Source organism: Pelodiscus sinensis, unplaced genomic scaffold (assembly GCF_049634645.1).
Source record: "Pelodiscus sinensis isolate JC-2024 unplaced genomic scaffold, ASM4963464v1 ctg58, whole genome shotgun sequence".
NCBI classification, from domain to species: Eukaryota; Metazoa; Chordata; order Testudines; family Trionychidae; genus Pelodiscus; species Pelodiscus sinensis.
Window position 1 is genome coordinate 187,501 of NW_027465922.1, and position 14,652 is coordinate 202,152.

The window sequence follows — 14,652 nt, forward strand, 5'->3', positions numbered from 1 at the left end:
CGGTGCCAGGAGAGCCCGGGGGACCCCGCGGCTGGGACGTGGCCAGAGGCCCGGGGCGCAGGGATCGGGGCGTCTAGTTGACTTTGCGTCCCCCTGCTCCCTCCCCACAGCGGCCTCAGCCAGGCATGCGCTGCCCTGCTATAGCACGGGCGGGAGGGGCCCCGCAGTGGGACCGCTGGCCCCATGCTTCCCGTGGGCAGCGCCCCTAAGCCGGGCGCTGGGGCGGCTGCGCAGAGTTCAGTGCCACCCGGCTGGTCAGCAGGGCGCCCGGGGCTGGCCTGTTTCTGCCAGTGGTGCACACCCGCACAGGCCTCCGTGCACACGTGTTCCGCACCGGGGAAGGGTAGCGGGAAGGTTGGCTTTCGGCCTGTGCAGAACACGCGTCGGCTCCCCTCCCCCAGGGACGTTAACCCCTTCACGCCTGCAGGGAAGCCCGTGCCGTGGGGGGGCGTCTGTCTGTGACCAGGGTCCCCCTGCACTGGGCTGTGCGATTCTGACTCACCCTCATGGGGATTAACCCAGGGTCTGTCTACACTACCCCGCTGGTTCGAACTAGGGGGTAATGGAGTCATCCGCAGTTGCAAATGAAGCTCGGGATTTGAATTTCCCGGGCTTCGTTTGCATAAGCCGGCCGGTGCCATTTTTAAATGCCGGTAGTTCGGACTGCGTGCCGTGCGGCTACACGCGGCTACACGCGGCTACACGCGGCACGGACTAGCTAGTTCGGACGAGGCTTCTGTTCCAAACTACCGTTACTCCTCATTCCACGAGGAGTACAGTTAGTTCAGATTAGAAGCCGAATCCGAACTAGCTAGTCCGTGCCGCGTGTAGCCGCGTGTAGCCGCACGGCACGCAGTCCGAACTACCGGCATTTAAAAATGGCGCCGGCCGGCTTCATGCAAAGGAAGCCCGGGAAATTCAAATCCCGGGCTTCATTTGCAACTGCGGATGACTCCATTACCCCCTAGTTCGAACCAGCGGGGGAGTGTAGACAGACCCCCTGACACCTGGGCTCAGCCGGAGCAGATACCAAGGCTCTTCCGGGGGGCGGGGGGAGACAAAGGGGGGGGGGGGGGAGACGGACACCTGGCGGGGGGGGGCCTGGGCGCTGGGCAGTCTGGGCTGGGCAAAGGTGAAGAGAAGTGACTAAGCTGAGCACTGGGGGCTCAGGGGCCTGTGGAGCCCCCCCAAGGGGGCTGAGGCTGCCTGCCCCTCACCCCACTGTCCACATCGAACCCGGGCTGGGCTGTATCTCGGAGAAGCAATAAACCGTCTGTACGACTGGCCGGCAGAGTCCCATCTCGCTGAGGACGGGGTGCAGGGTCCGGGGCCCCCGACGCGCTGTCACGGCCACACACAGCGAGGGGAAACCGAGTCACAGACTATGGCACAGGCGCCCCGGCTCCCCTCTGTGCTGGGAATGGCCGACTGGGCTGCGCCGTGCCAACGGGCCAGCCTTGCGCGGGGGACTCTGTCTGCTCCTGCAGGCGCGCCCCTCCTTGCCCCCGGGCTCCGCCGCGCCGCGCTGTGTGGGGCGGGCCCCCCGGGCACCAGATGGGCCCCGAGGGAGGGAGAAGCCAGCTGGGGGGTCCCGCCTGGGCGCTGCTGCTCTGGGAGGTGTGGCTGGGCCTGTGTCCGGCTGGGGGAGCTGCCCGGCCCAGGCAGACACTGCGGGGGGGGCGGCCCGGGGAGGAGGTTCATGGGAGACCCCGCGGGCTCGGCCCCCCTCCCTTCCCAGGCGGCATGAGCCGGTGCTCTCTGCAGGGCAGGCAGGCCATCGACAGCTCCCTGCGCCTGGCCCAGGCGCTGGCCGCCGACGTGGATTTCCAGTGCTTCCTCTTCACCCGCTTCGGCAAGGGCCTCATCAAACGCTGCAAGGTCAGCCCCGACGCCTTCCTCCAGATCGCCCTGCAGCTGGCTCACTTCCGGGTAAGAGCGCGGGGGCGCAGGCCGGCTCGCTCGGTCCTGGGGGGCGCAGGCCGGCTCGCTCGGTCCTGGGGGGGGGCGCAGGCCGGCTCGCTCGGTCCTGGGGGGGGCTCAGGCCGGCTCGCTCGGTCCTGGGGGGGGCTCAGGCCGGCTCGCTCGGTCCTTGGGGGGGGCGCAGGCCGGCTCGCTCGGTCCTGGGGGGGGCAGGCCGGCTCGCTCGGTCCTGGGGGGCTCAGGCCGGCTCGCTCGGTCCTGGGGGGCTCAGGCCGGCTCGCTCGGTCCTGGGGGGGGGCAGGCCGGCTCGCTCGGTCCTGGGGGGCGCAGGCCGGCTCGCTCGGTCCTGGGGGGGGCAGGCCGGCTCGCTCGGTCCTGGGGGGCGCAGGCCGGCTCGCTCGGTCCTGGGGGGGGCAGGCCGGCTCGCTCGGTCCTGGGGGGGCAGGCCGGCTCGCTCGGTCCTGGGGGGCTCAGGCCGGCTCGCTCGGTCCTGGGGGGCTCAGGCCGGCTCGCTCGGTCCTGGGGGGGGCAGGCCGGCTCGCTCGGTCCTGGGGGGGGCAGGCCGGCTCGCTCGGTCCTGGGGGGCGCAGGCCGGCTCGCTCGGTCCTGGGGGGGGGCGCAGGCCGGCTCGCTCGGTCCTGGGGGGGGCAGGCCGGCTCGCTCGGTCCTGGGGGGCGCAGGCCGGCTCGCTCGGTCCTGGGGGGCTCAGGCCGACTCGCTCGGTCCTGGGGGGGGCAGGCCGGCTCGCTCGGTCCTGGGGGGCGCAGGCCGGCTCGCTCGGTCCTGGGGGGCGCAGGCCGGCTCGCTCGGTCCTGGGGGGGGGCTCAGGCCGGCTCGCTCGGTCCTGGGGGGGGGCTCAGGCCGGCTCGCTCGGTCCTGGGGGGGGGCGCAGGCCGGCTCGCTCGGTCCTGGGGGGGGGCGCAGGCCGGCTCGCTCGGTCCTGGGGGGGGGCGCAGGCCGGCTCGCTCGGTCCTGGGGGGGGCAGGCCGGCTCGCTCGGTCCTGGGGGGCTCAGGCCGGCTCGCTCGGTCCTGGGGTGCGCAGGCCGGCTCGCTCGGTCCTGGGGGGGGCAGGCCAGCTCGCTCGGTCCTGGGGGGCGCAGGCCGGCTCGCTCGGTCCTGGGGGGCGCAGGCCGGCTCGCTCGGTCCTGGGGGGGGCAGGCCGGCTCGCTCGGTCCTGGGGGGCGCAGGCCGGCTCGCTCGGTCCTGGGGTGCGCAGGCCGGCTCGCTCGGTCCTGGGGGGGGCGCAGGCCGGCTCGCTCGGTCCTGGGGGGGGCAGGCCGGCTCGCTCGGTCCTGGGGTGCGCAGGCCGGCTCGCTCGGTCCTGGGGGGGGCAGGCCGGCTCGCTCGGTCCTGGGGGGGGCAGGCCGGCTCGCTCGGTCCTGGGGGGCTCAGGCCGGCTCGCTCGGTCCTGGAGGGGGCTCAGGCCGGCTCGCTCGGTCCTGGAGGGGGCAGGCCGGCTCGCTCGGTCCTGGGGGGGGCAGGCCGGCTCGCTCGGTCCTGGGGGGGGCGCAGGCCGGCTCGCTCGGTCCTGGGGGGGGCAGGCCGGCTCGCTCGGTCCTGGGGGGCGCAGGCCGGCTCGCTCGGTCCTGGGGGGTGCAGGCCGGCTCGCTCGGTCCTTGGGGGGGGCGCAGGCCGGCTCGCTCGGTCCTTGGGGGGGGCGCAGGCCGGCTCGCTCGGTCCTTGGGGGGGCAGGCCGGCTCGCTCGGTCCTGGGGGGCTCAGGCCGGCTCGCTCGGTCCTGGGGTGCGCAGGCCGGCTCGCTCGGTCCTGGGGGGGGCAGGCCGGCTCGCTCGGTCCTGGGGGGCTCAGGCCGGCTCGCTCGGTCCTGGGGTGCGCAGGCCGGCTCGCTCGGTCCTGGGGGGGGCAGGCCGGCTCGCTCGGTCCTGGGGGGGGCAGGCCGGCTCGCTCAGTCCTGGGGGGGGCAGGCCGGCTCGCTCGGTCCTGGGGGGGGCAGGCCGGCTCGCTCAGTCCTGGGGGGGGCAGGCCGGCTCGCTCGGTCCTGGGGGGGGCAGGCCGGCTCACTCAGTCCTGGGGGGGGCAGGCCGGCTCGCTCGGTCCTGGGGGGCTCAGGCCGGCTCGCTCGGTCCTGGAGGGGGCTCAGGCCGGCTCGCTCGGTCCTGGAGGGGGCAGGCCGGCTCGCTCGGTCCTGGGGGGGGCAGGCCGGCTCGCTCGGTCCTGGGGGGGGGCGCAGGCCGGCTCGCTCGGTCCTGGGGGGGGCAGGCCGGCTCGCTCGGTCCTGGGGGGCGCAGGCCGGCTCGCTCGGTCCTGGGGGGTGCAGGCCGGCTCGCTCGGTCCTGGGGGGGGCAGGCCGGCTCGCTCGGTCCTGGGGGGGGCAGGCCGGCTCGCTCGGTCCTGGGGGGGGCAGGCCGGCTCGCTCGGTCCTGGGGGGGGCGCAGGCCGGCTCGCTCGGTCCTGGGGGGGGCGCAGGCCGGCTCGCTCGGTCCTGGGGGGGGCGCAGGCCGGCTCGCTCGGTCCTGGGGGGGGCGCAGGCCGGCTCGCTCGGTCCTGGGGGGGGCTCAGGCCGGCTCGCTCGGTCCTGGGGGGCTCAGGCCGGCTCGCTCGGTCCTGGGGTGCGCAGGCCGGCTCGCTCGGTCCTGGGGGGGGCAGGCCGGCTCGCTCGGTCCTGGGGGGCTCAGGCCGGCTCGCTCGGTCCTGGAGGGGGCTCAGGCCGGCTCGCTCGGTCCTGGGGGGGGCAGGCCGGCTCGCTCGGTCCTGGGGGGGGCAGGCCGGCTCGCTCGGTCCTGGGGGGGGCGCAGGCCGGCTCGCTCGGTCCTGGGGGGGGCAGGCCGGCTCGCTCGGTCCTGGGGGGCGCAGGCCGGCTTGCTCGGTCTTGGGGGGGGCAGGCCGGCTCGCTCGGTCCTTGGGGGGGGCGCAGGCCGGCTCGCTCGGTCCTTGGGGGGGGCAGGCCAGCTCGCTCGGTCCTGGGGGGGGCAGGCCGGCTCGCTCGGTCCTGGGGGGCGCAGGCCGGCTCGCTCGGTCCTGGGGGGGGCAGGCCGGCTCGCTCGGTCCTGGGGGGGGCAGGCCGGCTCGCTCGGTCCTGGAGGGGGCGCAGGCCGGCTCGCTCGGTCCTGGGGGGGGCAGGCCGGCTCGCTCGGTCCTGGGGGGCTCAGGCCGGCTCGCTCGGTCCTGGGGGGCTCAGGCCGGCTCGCTCGGTCCTTGGGGGGGGCTCAGGCCGGCTCGCTCGGTCCTTGGGGGGGGCTCAGGCCGGCTCGCTCGGTCCTGGGGGCTCAGGCCGGCTCGCTCGGTCCTGGGGGGGGCAGGCCGGCTCGCTCGGTCCTGGGGGCTCAGGCCGGCTCGCTCGGTCCTGGGGGGGCTCAGGCCGGCTCGCTCGGTCCTGGGGGGGCTCAGGCCGGCTCGCTCGGTCCTCGGGGGGCTCAGGCCGGCTCGCTCGGTCCTGGGGGGGCTCAGGCCGGCTCGCTCGGTCCTGGGGGGGGCTCAGGCCGGCTCGCTCGGTCCTGGGGGGGCTCAGGCCGGCTCGCTCGGTCCTGGGGGGGGGCTCAGGCCGGCTCGCTCGGTCCTTGGGGGGGGCTCAGGCCGGCTCGCTCGGTCCTGGGGGGGCTCAGGCCGGCTCGCTCGGTTCTGGGGGGGGTTGAGGCCAGTTCAGTCAGTTCTGGGGGGGCTGAGGCCACTGGCAGGAGGCAGCTGGCACCCCCATGTGCTGCCCGCGCTGGGGGGTGGTAAGAGCCCTGCTCCTGCAGGCTGGGGGCAGGGGACGGTCTCGGCCGCGCTGCTGCAGGGAGAAGGGGAACGCGTGGAGCCGGGTGCCGGTGGCTTGGAGCGAGCTTGGCTCTGGTGAGAGTTTGGGGCTGGCGGGGGCCAGGCCCGCCCATGGGGGGGCAGAGGGGTCCTGGCGACTCAAAGGGGCCCGGGGCTCCTGGCCACAGCACCCAGGCCCTTGAACTCACTGTGGAGCCCTGGGCCGGCCCCACGCCCTGCCCGGGGGCCCATGGGAGCTGGGGGCCCCTTGCCGGGTGGCTCGTCCACTTGGGTGCTGGGCTGCACCCGCTGGTCCCTGCTGGGGGGGCCTGAGCGAGGGGCCCCCGTGGGCAAGGGGGGAGGGGGGCGCTGCTCAGTCTCCCCCTCCTGCCTCCCCCCCACCTCCCCCCAGGACAAGGGCTGCTTCTGCCTCACCTACGAGGCCTCCATGACGCGCCTCTTCCGGGAGGGCAGGACCGAGACCGTGAGATCCTGCACCAGCGAGTCCACGGCCTTCGTGCGCAGCATGATGGACCCCGCTCGCAGCGTGAGTGTCACTCAGCCAGCCCCCCCAGGCCCCCCACCCCCGCAGCCAGCCCCCCCAGGCCCCACCCCCGCAGCCAGCCCCCCCAGGCCCCACCCCCGCAGCCAGGCCCCACCCCCGCAGCCAGCCCCCCCAGGCCCCACCCCCTTCAGCCAGCCCCCCCCCCAGGCCCCACCCCCGCAGCCAGCCCCCCCCAGGCCCCACCCCCTCAGCCAGCCCCCCCAGGCCCCACCCCCTTCAGCCAGCCCCCCCCCAGGCCCCACCCCCGCAGCCAGCCCCCCCAGGCCCCACCCCCTTCAGCCAGCCCCCCCAGGTCCCACCCCCGCAGCCAGCCCCCCCAGGCCCCACCCCCTTCAGCCAGGCCCCACCCCCGCAGCCAGGCCCCCACCCCCACCCCCTCAGCCAGCCCCCCCCAGGCCCCACCCCTGCAGCCAGCCCCCCAGGCTCCACCCCCTCAGCCAGCCCCCCCAGGCCCCACCCCCGCAGCCAGGCCCCCACCCCACCCCCTCAGCCAGCCCCCCCAGGCCCCACCCTCTTCAGCCTCGTGGAATGAGGTTTTCCAAGGTGGTCGATAAGGGTTTCCCTTGTTGACCGCGGAGCATCCAGACTACCACGCCGTGCCGCCAAACAGCTGATCAGCTCAGCGCGGCAGCCATTTTGATGTAAATGAAGCGGCGATTATTTAAATCGCTGCTTCATTTCTCTTTTTCGAGTCCACTAATCTACATGGCTCCGTCGACAGAGCCATGTACCCACAGAGCAAACAGGCTGTTTACAGATATCACCAACCATCAGGCTTTGGGGCACAGGACTGGCCCTCGTTAGCACATTTCAAACTAGAAACAGAGTCACACTTCCGATTTCTAACCTGACACACGAGAATGACACAGACACAAACCCAGGGTGTACCGCTGCGGCAGATTGTAACTGTACAGTCGATGGCGGCAGGGCTGTTCCCTGCTCCGGCTCACCGAATGCAGATCGGGGGTGTGACGGACCGGGCCGTGTCTGGGCACAGCTGAGGGCGTCCGCTCAGGGCGAATTGCTCAAATCCAGGGCTCCTTACAGCCCCCAGACTGGTGACCTCTCCAAACAGGCCACAAACCAGTCCCACAGAGCGCTTCAGCAGCCTGCCTGAAGCCTCCTGAGCAAAACCCCTCCGACACCCCAGCAATATCCGTGCCCCAGATGGCCCCGGGCCTCATACACAGGTGAGGGGTCCTAGCACCCAATCCCACCTACCCCGAACAAGTCCTGTCCGGTTCCAAGAAACCAGCCACAGATCCCTGGTCAATTTACCCTCTGGACCTTACCCACAAATCCCGCTGGGCCAATCCTTTAGAATCTATATCTAAAGGTTTATTATCACAAGAAAGAAAAGCCTGAGAGTAAGGTTATTAAAGTACAGTACGTTACATGCACCGAATCTCCCAGTCTTCGGTGCAGGCTCTAGCAGAGATGTTGCAGCTGCTGGTTTAAAAGTTCTTATTGCACATCCTACGATCAGGATGGGTTCACAGGTCTTCCGGGCTCTTCGATCCCTGCAGTGCTGCCTCTGGGATGAAGTGCCGAGCTGAGAACAAAATGGCATCGACCACATGGCCTATTTATACTCCTTCCTGGCCTCTTCTAGTATGTAGCAGGTCACCTGGTCCTCAGCCTCTCTGTGTTCCCTGCTGGCTGCTCTCAGGACAGCCCCCATTCTTTGGGTGTGTCTTTGGCCCATTGAGAACCATTGTTCCACAGGTAATTAGCATGTCCACAGGCTCCACAGGCTCGGCCCTGCCCAATGCTTAACCACGTGCAGGGAAATCTTCAGTTTCCACACAGATTACAGATCTACACACACAGACATTATATACTCACATAAACAGTGTACACAGGATCAGAAAACAACAAGCTCCCATTCAATACCCCACATGGCTCCCTTTCATACAGATTTCTGGGGCCAACACCCCCACCTAGGGGTGCAGCAGCGATCTGGCTGCTTCCCTCCAATTCGGTAATGTGACAGGGGGCCTGTTGCATAAATTGCTGGTTTCGTCCCCTTGGAGGCTAGTCTGATTTACCCCAAGAAGAGAGTCACACTTTCAGGCTGGGTCCAACTCAAGTTTATTGGTTGCAACCAAGGTACGGCTAAGGAACTCAATGTTCAAAGCAGAGCCGACCCCCAACGTCTCATAGGCAGGGGTTTTTATAGGGTTCACATCCTTCCTGGTTTAGGTGCCTTAACATGATAGGTTACTTCATCTTTGACACTTAGCATTCCTATAGGTCAGGTTAATTTTCCAAATGAGGTTAAATACAGTGCCTACTTGCTGACTTTGCAGTTACAGCTGTGTTACATTCATTCACTTTTGCTGAACAATGGGCGAGCCATACTTCCCTTTTTCCTTTCCTGCTTGAGCCGGTCACAAGTTTAAAGGATGTGGAATCTATCCATATCTCTACTTAACAGAAGACTGGTTTCACTTCCCCTCGTCTCCTTATTATAAGTTATTACCTGTGACAGGCCTTGACCTTTGTCATGTCTTACTCCTATACAAATAGCAAATATATCTAAGCATTAGCAATGTATGTATATTGTACATGCCCCTCATAGGGGAATCAATGGCTCCGGGGGATTTGACTTCCCTTTTACACATCAGGCCCCACAAGAGACCTTAAATCCCTCGCCTCTACAGGCTTCTGCTTAAAAGCTCCCCAAGGTCACAGATTCCCTGGTCTTGGGAGCTGCCACCACCAAGTGAGGGAAAAAAAATCCCCCCCTTCTTGAACCCAGGAAGAAATCACTTGGAAACATCTTCCGGAGGGGAACCCCAAGCTCTTCTACCACAAGAGAGCTTGAAAAAACCCACGGCAACCTCTGCTAGCTGACCTCTCAGTCTTAGCCACGCACACGCAGACCTCCTGGTACCTTCCAGGACACACGGATCAGATCGTCGCCTTAAAAAGGGGAATTTTATTAACAAACCAGAAAGCTACACTTGGAAAGCAGACTTGGTTTCTCCCTTTCTCACCACAGCAGCTGGAGCGTCTGAAGCTCTTCCGTGTGGCTGCGGAGAAGCACCAGCTCATGTACCGCCTGGCCATGACGGGCGCCGGCATCGACCGACACCTCTTCTGCCTCTACGTGGTCTCCAAGTACCTGGGGGTGGAGTCCCCCTTCCTGGCACAGGTGAGGGCTCCCTGGGGTCTCCACAGCCTGCAGGGCAGGGTGTGCACTGCACCAAGGCAGCCTGGGCCTCCCAAGGAACCCTGGCCCTGCCGGGGCTGTCTGAGTGGGGGCCTGCATGATCTGCCTTCCACCTTGTCCCGGCTCGGAGTGAGGAGCTCGAGGGAGACGTGCTCTCCACGTTTGGTTCACACAGGCAAATCCAGCAGGGGAGGGAGCAGCAATAGAGAAGGGGGGTGCAGAGGGGAGGGGAATGGGCATTAGAGGAGAGAAGGGGGCAGGGCCAGCCATAGTCAGGACGGCTTGCCTGGCAAGAGAGAGCCCAGCAGCCCGCCCATTGAATGGTATACCCCCCTTCTAGTCTACCTCATGCACCCCCCATTGAATGGTATACCCCCCTCTAGTCTACCGCATGCACCCCCCATTGAATGGTATACCCCCCTTCTAGTCTACCGCATGCACCCCCCCATTGAATGGTATACCCCCTCTAGTCTACCGCATGCACCCCCCATTGAATGGTATACCCCCCTCTAGTCTACCGCATGCACCCCCCATTGAATGGTATACCCCTTTCTAGTCTACCGCATGCACCCCCCCATTGAATGGTATACCCCCCTCTAGTCTACCACATGCACCCCCCCCATTGAATGGTATACCCCCCTTCTAGTCTACCGCATGCACCCCCCCATTGAATGGTATACCCCCTTCTAGTCTACCGCATGCACCCCCCATTGAATGGTATACCCCCCTCTAGTCTACCGCATGCACCCCCCCCATTGAATGGTATACCCCCCTCTAGTCTACCACATGCACCCCCCCCATTGAATGGTATACCCCTTTCTAGTCTACCGCATGCACCCCCCCATTGAATGGTATACCCCCCTCTAGTCTACCACATGCACCCCCCCCATTGAATGGTATACCCCCCTTCTAGTCTACCGCATGCACCCCCCCATTGAATGGTATACCCCCTTCTAGTCTACCGCATGCACCCCCCATTGAATGGTATACCCCTCTCTAGTCTACCGCATGCACCCCCCCATTGAATGGTATACCCCTCTTCTAGTCTACCGCATGCACCCCCCCATTGAATGGTATACCCCTCTTCTAGTCTACCGCATGCAACCCCCATTGAATGGTATACCCCTCTTCTAGTCTACCGCATGCACCCCCCCATTGAATGGTATACCCCCTCTAGTCTACCGCATGCACCCCCCATTGAATGGTATACCCCCCTCTAGTCTACCGCATGCACCCCCCCATTGAATGGCATACCCCTTTCTAGTCTACTGCATGCACCCCCCCCATTGAATGGTATACCCCTTTCTAGTCTACCGCATGCACCCCCCATTGAATGGTATACCCCTTTCTAGTCTACCTCATGCACCCCCCATTGAATGGTATACCCCTTTCTAGTCTACCTCATGCACCCCCCATTGAATGGTATACCCCTTTCTAGTCTACCTCATGCACCCCCCCATTGAATGGTATACCCCCTCTAGTCTACCGCGTGCACCCCCCCATTGAATGGTATACCCCTTTCTAGTCTACCGCATGCACCCCCCATTGAATGGTATACCCCTTTCTAGTCTACCTCATGCACCCCCCATTGAATGGTATACCCCTTTCTAGTCTACCTCATGCACCCCCCATTGAATGGTATACCCCCTCTAGTCTACCGCGTGCACCCCCCATTGAATGGTATACCCCTTTCTAGTCTACCTCATGCACCCCCCATTGAATGGTATACCCCCTCTAGTCTACCGCATGCACCCCCCATTGAATGGTATACCCCCTCTAGTCTACCGCGTGCACCCCCCCATTGAATGGTATACCCCCCATGGCTTGTTATACCCCCTCCTGCCCTACCGCATGCACCCCCCATGGCCTGGTATAACCTCCTCCTACCCTGCTGCATGCTGATCCTGCCAGGCTGGAGGAGGCTGCCTCTGGCCTGGCCTGCGAGCTCCCCAGCCCTGGGTGCAGCGCTGGCTCTGTTCCCGGCTCCGGGCGGTCTCTGCCGCGGGTCGCCGGCGGGAGGGGTGGGGCTGGCGGGTGGTGGCGTTCACCGGCCCGTGGTTCTGTGCAGGTGCTGGCGGAGCCCTGGCGTCTCTCCACCAGCCAGACGCCCCAGCAGCAGCTCGGCCTGTATGACCCGGAGAAGACCCAGAACCTCGTCTCCGCCGGGGGCGGCTTTGGCCCGGTCAGTGTCTCCCCTGCCCTGGGGCTGGGGGCTGCTTGGGGCAGGGCAGACGGTGGAGCAAGGCTGCTCCGCGTGGGCGGGGCCCTGCCGTTTCTCTGGGCGTCTGGCGCTGCTGCAGCTCGCGGGACGTCAGCCCTCGTGTTCCCCGCCCCCCGGGACCTGACCCGGGGACCACTCCAGCCTGCCGGGCACCGGGACGGGCGCCACCCTCCGCACGGCTGGTCCTGGCTCTGGCTGCCGGGCTCCCCCCGCGGCTGCGCGGCCCCGTCGGACTCTGGCTCCCCCCGCGGCTGCGCGGCCCCGTCGGACTCTGGCTCCCCCCGCGGCTGCGCGGCCCCGTCGGACTCTGGCTCCCCCCCCGCGGCTGCACGGCCCCCGTCGGACTCTGGCTCCCCCCCCGCGGCTGCGCGGCCCCGTCGGACTCTGGCTCCCCCCCCGCGTCTGCGCGGCCCCCGTCGGACTCTGGCTCCCCCCGCGGCTGCGCGGCCCCGTCGGACTCTGGCTCCCCCCGCGGCTGCGCGGCCCCGTCGGACTCTGGCTCCCCCCGCGGCTGCGCGGCCCCGTCGGACTCTGGCTCCCCCCCCCCCGCGGCTGCGCGGCCCCCGTCGGACTCTGGCTCCCCCCCCGCGTCTGCGCGGCCCCCGTCGGACTCTGGCTCCCCCCCCCCCGCGGCTGCGCGGCCCCCGTCGGACTCTGGCTCCCCCCGCGGCTGCGCGGCCCCCGTCGGACTCTGGCTCCCCCCCCGCGGCTGCGCGGCCCCCGTCGGACTCTGGCTCCCCCCCCATGGCTGCGCGGCCCCCGTCGGACTCTGGCTCCCCCCCCATGGCTGCACGGCCCCCGTCGGACTCTGGCTCCCCCCGCGGCTGCGCGGCCCCCGTCGGACTCTGGCTCCCCCCCCGCGGCTGCGCGGCCCCGTCGGACTCTGGCTCCCCCCCCGTGGCTGCGCGGCCCCCGTCGGACTCTGGCTCCCCCCACGGCTGCGCGGCCCCGTCGGACTCTGGCTCCCCCCGCGGCTGCGCGGCCCCCGTCGGACTCTGGCTCCCCCCCCATGGCTGCACGGCCCCCGTCGGACTATGGCTCCCCCCCCACGGCTGCGCGGCCCCCGTCGGACTCTGGCTCCCCCCCCACGGCTGCGCGGCCCCCGTCGGACTCTGGCTCCCCCCCCATGGCTGCACGGCCCCCGTCGGACTCTGGCTCCCCCCCCACGGCTGCGCGGCCCCCGTCGGACTCTGGCTCCCCCCGCGGCTGCACGGCCCCGTCGGACTCTGGCTCCCCCCGCGGCTGCACGGCCCCGTCGGACTCTGGCTCCCCCCCCGCGGCTGCGCGGCCCCCGTCGGACTCTGGCTCCCCCCCCGCGGCTGCACGGCCCCCGTCGGACTCTGGCTCCCCCCCCATGGCTGCGCGGCCCCCGTCGGACTCTGGCTGCCGGGCTCCCCCCGCGGCTGCGCGGCCCCCGTCGGACTCTGGCTGCCGGGCTCCCCCCCACGGCTGCGCGGCCCCCGTCGGACTCTGGCTCCCCCCCCACGGCTGCGCGGCCCCCGTCGGACTCTGGCTCCCCCCCCATGGCTGCGCGGCCCCCGTCGGACTCTGGCTGCCGGGCTCCCCCCGCGGCTGCGCGGCCCCCGTCGGACTCTGGCTGCCGGGCTCCCCTGCCGACTGGCTCCCCGCGCCGCGGCCCGTCCCTCTCTGTCCCCGCAGGTTGCTGACGACGGCTACGGCGTCTCTTACATCATCTCTGGCGAGAACCTGCTGACGTTCCACATCTCCAGCAAGTTCTCCAGCCCCGAGACGGTGAGTCGGCCCCGGCCCGGCAGGCGGGTGCTCAGCAGCTGTCCCAGCTCTCCCTGGGAGATGCGCCCTGGGGAACGCCTGGCCGGGCAGCGGGACCGACCCCTGACCCCTATTGGCCTCTCTCCGACTCCCTCCCAGTCCTCAGCAGGACGGACCGTTCCACTGACCCTCTCCCCGTCCTACCCCATGGGGCTTGTCCTGGGGCAGCACCCCGCTTCCGGAGCACGATGGGCCCCCATCCTGCCTGTCCCCCCAGCACCCCTCTGCCAAGGGCCTGGGACCCGCCCCCTCTTGGGGCTTCCCGCGCTGCCCCTGTTAGCCAGCCCCCCCCCGCGAGCCGGGAGCCTGGGACCAGCCCCTTCCTGGGCGTCCCGCGCTGCCCCTGTTAACCAGCCCCCCCCCGCGAGCCGGGAGCCTGGGACCAGCCCCTTCCTGGGCGTCCCGCGCTGCCCCTGTTAACCAGCCCCCCCCCCCCGCGAGCCGGGAGCCTGGGACCAGCCCCTTCCTGGGCGTCCCGCGCTGCCCCTGTTAACCAGCCCCCCCCCCCCCCCGCGAGCCGGGAGCCTGGGACCAGCCCCTTCCTGGGCGTCCCGCGCTGCCCCTGTTAACCAGGCCCTGTCTCCCCCCAGGACTCCAGGCGCTTCGGGAAGAACATCTGCCAGGCCATGCTGGACATCGCGGCCCTCCTGAGTCCTGCCAGCCTGGAGGCCAACTGACCGTGTGCACCAGGGGCCGCAGAACACGCCCTTGGGCCAGCGCTGGCCCCGCCGGGGGACGCTGCCTGGCAGAGCCCCCCGGGGCCGCAGGGCCCTGCCGATGGGCAGACTGAGGGCGGGGGGTCCCTCCACCACCCATACTTATAAAGGAGGCTCTTGCTGTGACGCCCGCCTGGCTGCTCAGTGGCGGAGCGGGGGGAGGGCGAGGCAGGAGCCGCGGCGCCGAGGACCAGAGCCCCGGGCTCTGTATCCCGTTCTGACGGCCGGGGGCAGCCGCGGGGAGCCCAGCCCTGCCGGGGAAACAGACCCAGGCAGCAGCGTCTGGCCGGGCAGGTGGCTGGGCCTCTGGGAGAGAAGCCTGGTCCGAATGGGATGGATGGGCTTAGGGTGGAGTTGGGGGGAGTGACAGAGCTACGGCAGGGCATGGGGGTCAGTGGGGTGGGGATGCAGGGATGGGGTCTAGCTGGCTTGGGGGGGGTCAGTGGGATGGAGGGATGCAGGGATGGGCTCTGGCTGGCTCTGGGGGTCAGAGGGATGGAGGGATACAGGGATGGGCTCTGGCTGGCTTGAGGGGGGGGTCAGTGGGATGGAGAGATGCAGGGATGGA

The 14,652-nt window shown here is 69.1% G+C and overlaps 1 protein-coding gene across 1 annotated transcript in view; it reads left to right on the forward strand.

The window, feature by feature from the left end:
* The window catches only part of CPT1B (carnitine palmitoyltransferase 1B), a 58,144-nt gene extending 43,934 nt beyond the window's left edge, over positions 1-14,210 (forward strand). Inside the window, 6 exon segments of the mRNA XM_075916719.1 lie at positions 1,765-1,929; positions 6,029-6,163; positions 9,186-9,338; positions 11,425-11,538; positions 13,237-13,329; positions 13,959-14,210. Of these exon segments, the coding sequence (XP_075772834.1) occupies positions 1,765-1,929; positions 6,029-6,163; positions 9,186-9,338; positions 11,425-11,538; positions 13,237-13,329; positions 13,959-14,045 (747 nt within the window). The 3' untranslated portion in view covers positions 14,046-14,210.
* Positions 14,211-14,652: the final 442 nt, after the last annotated feature.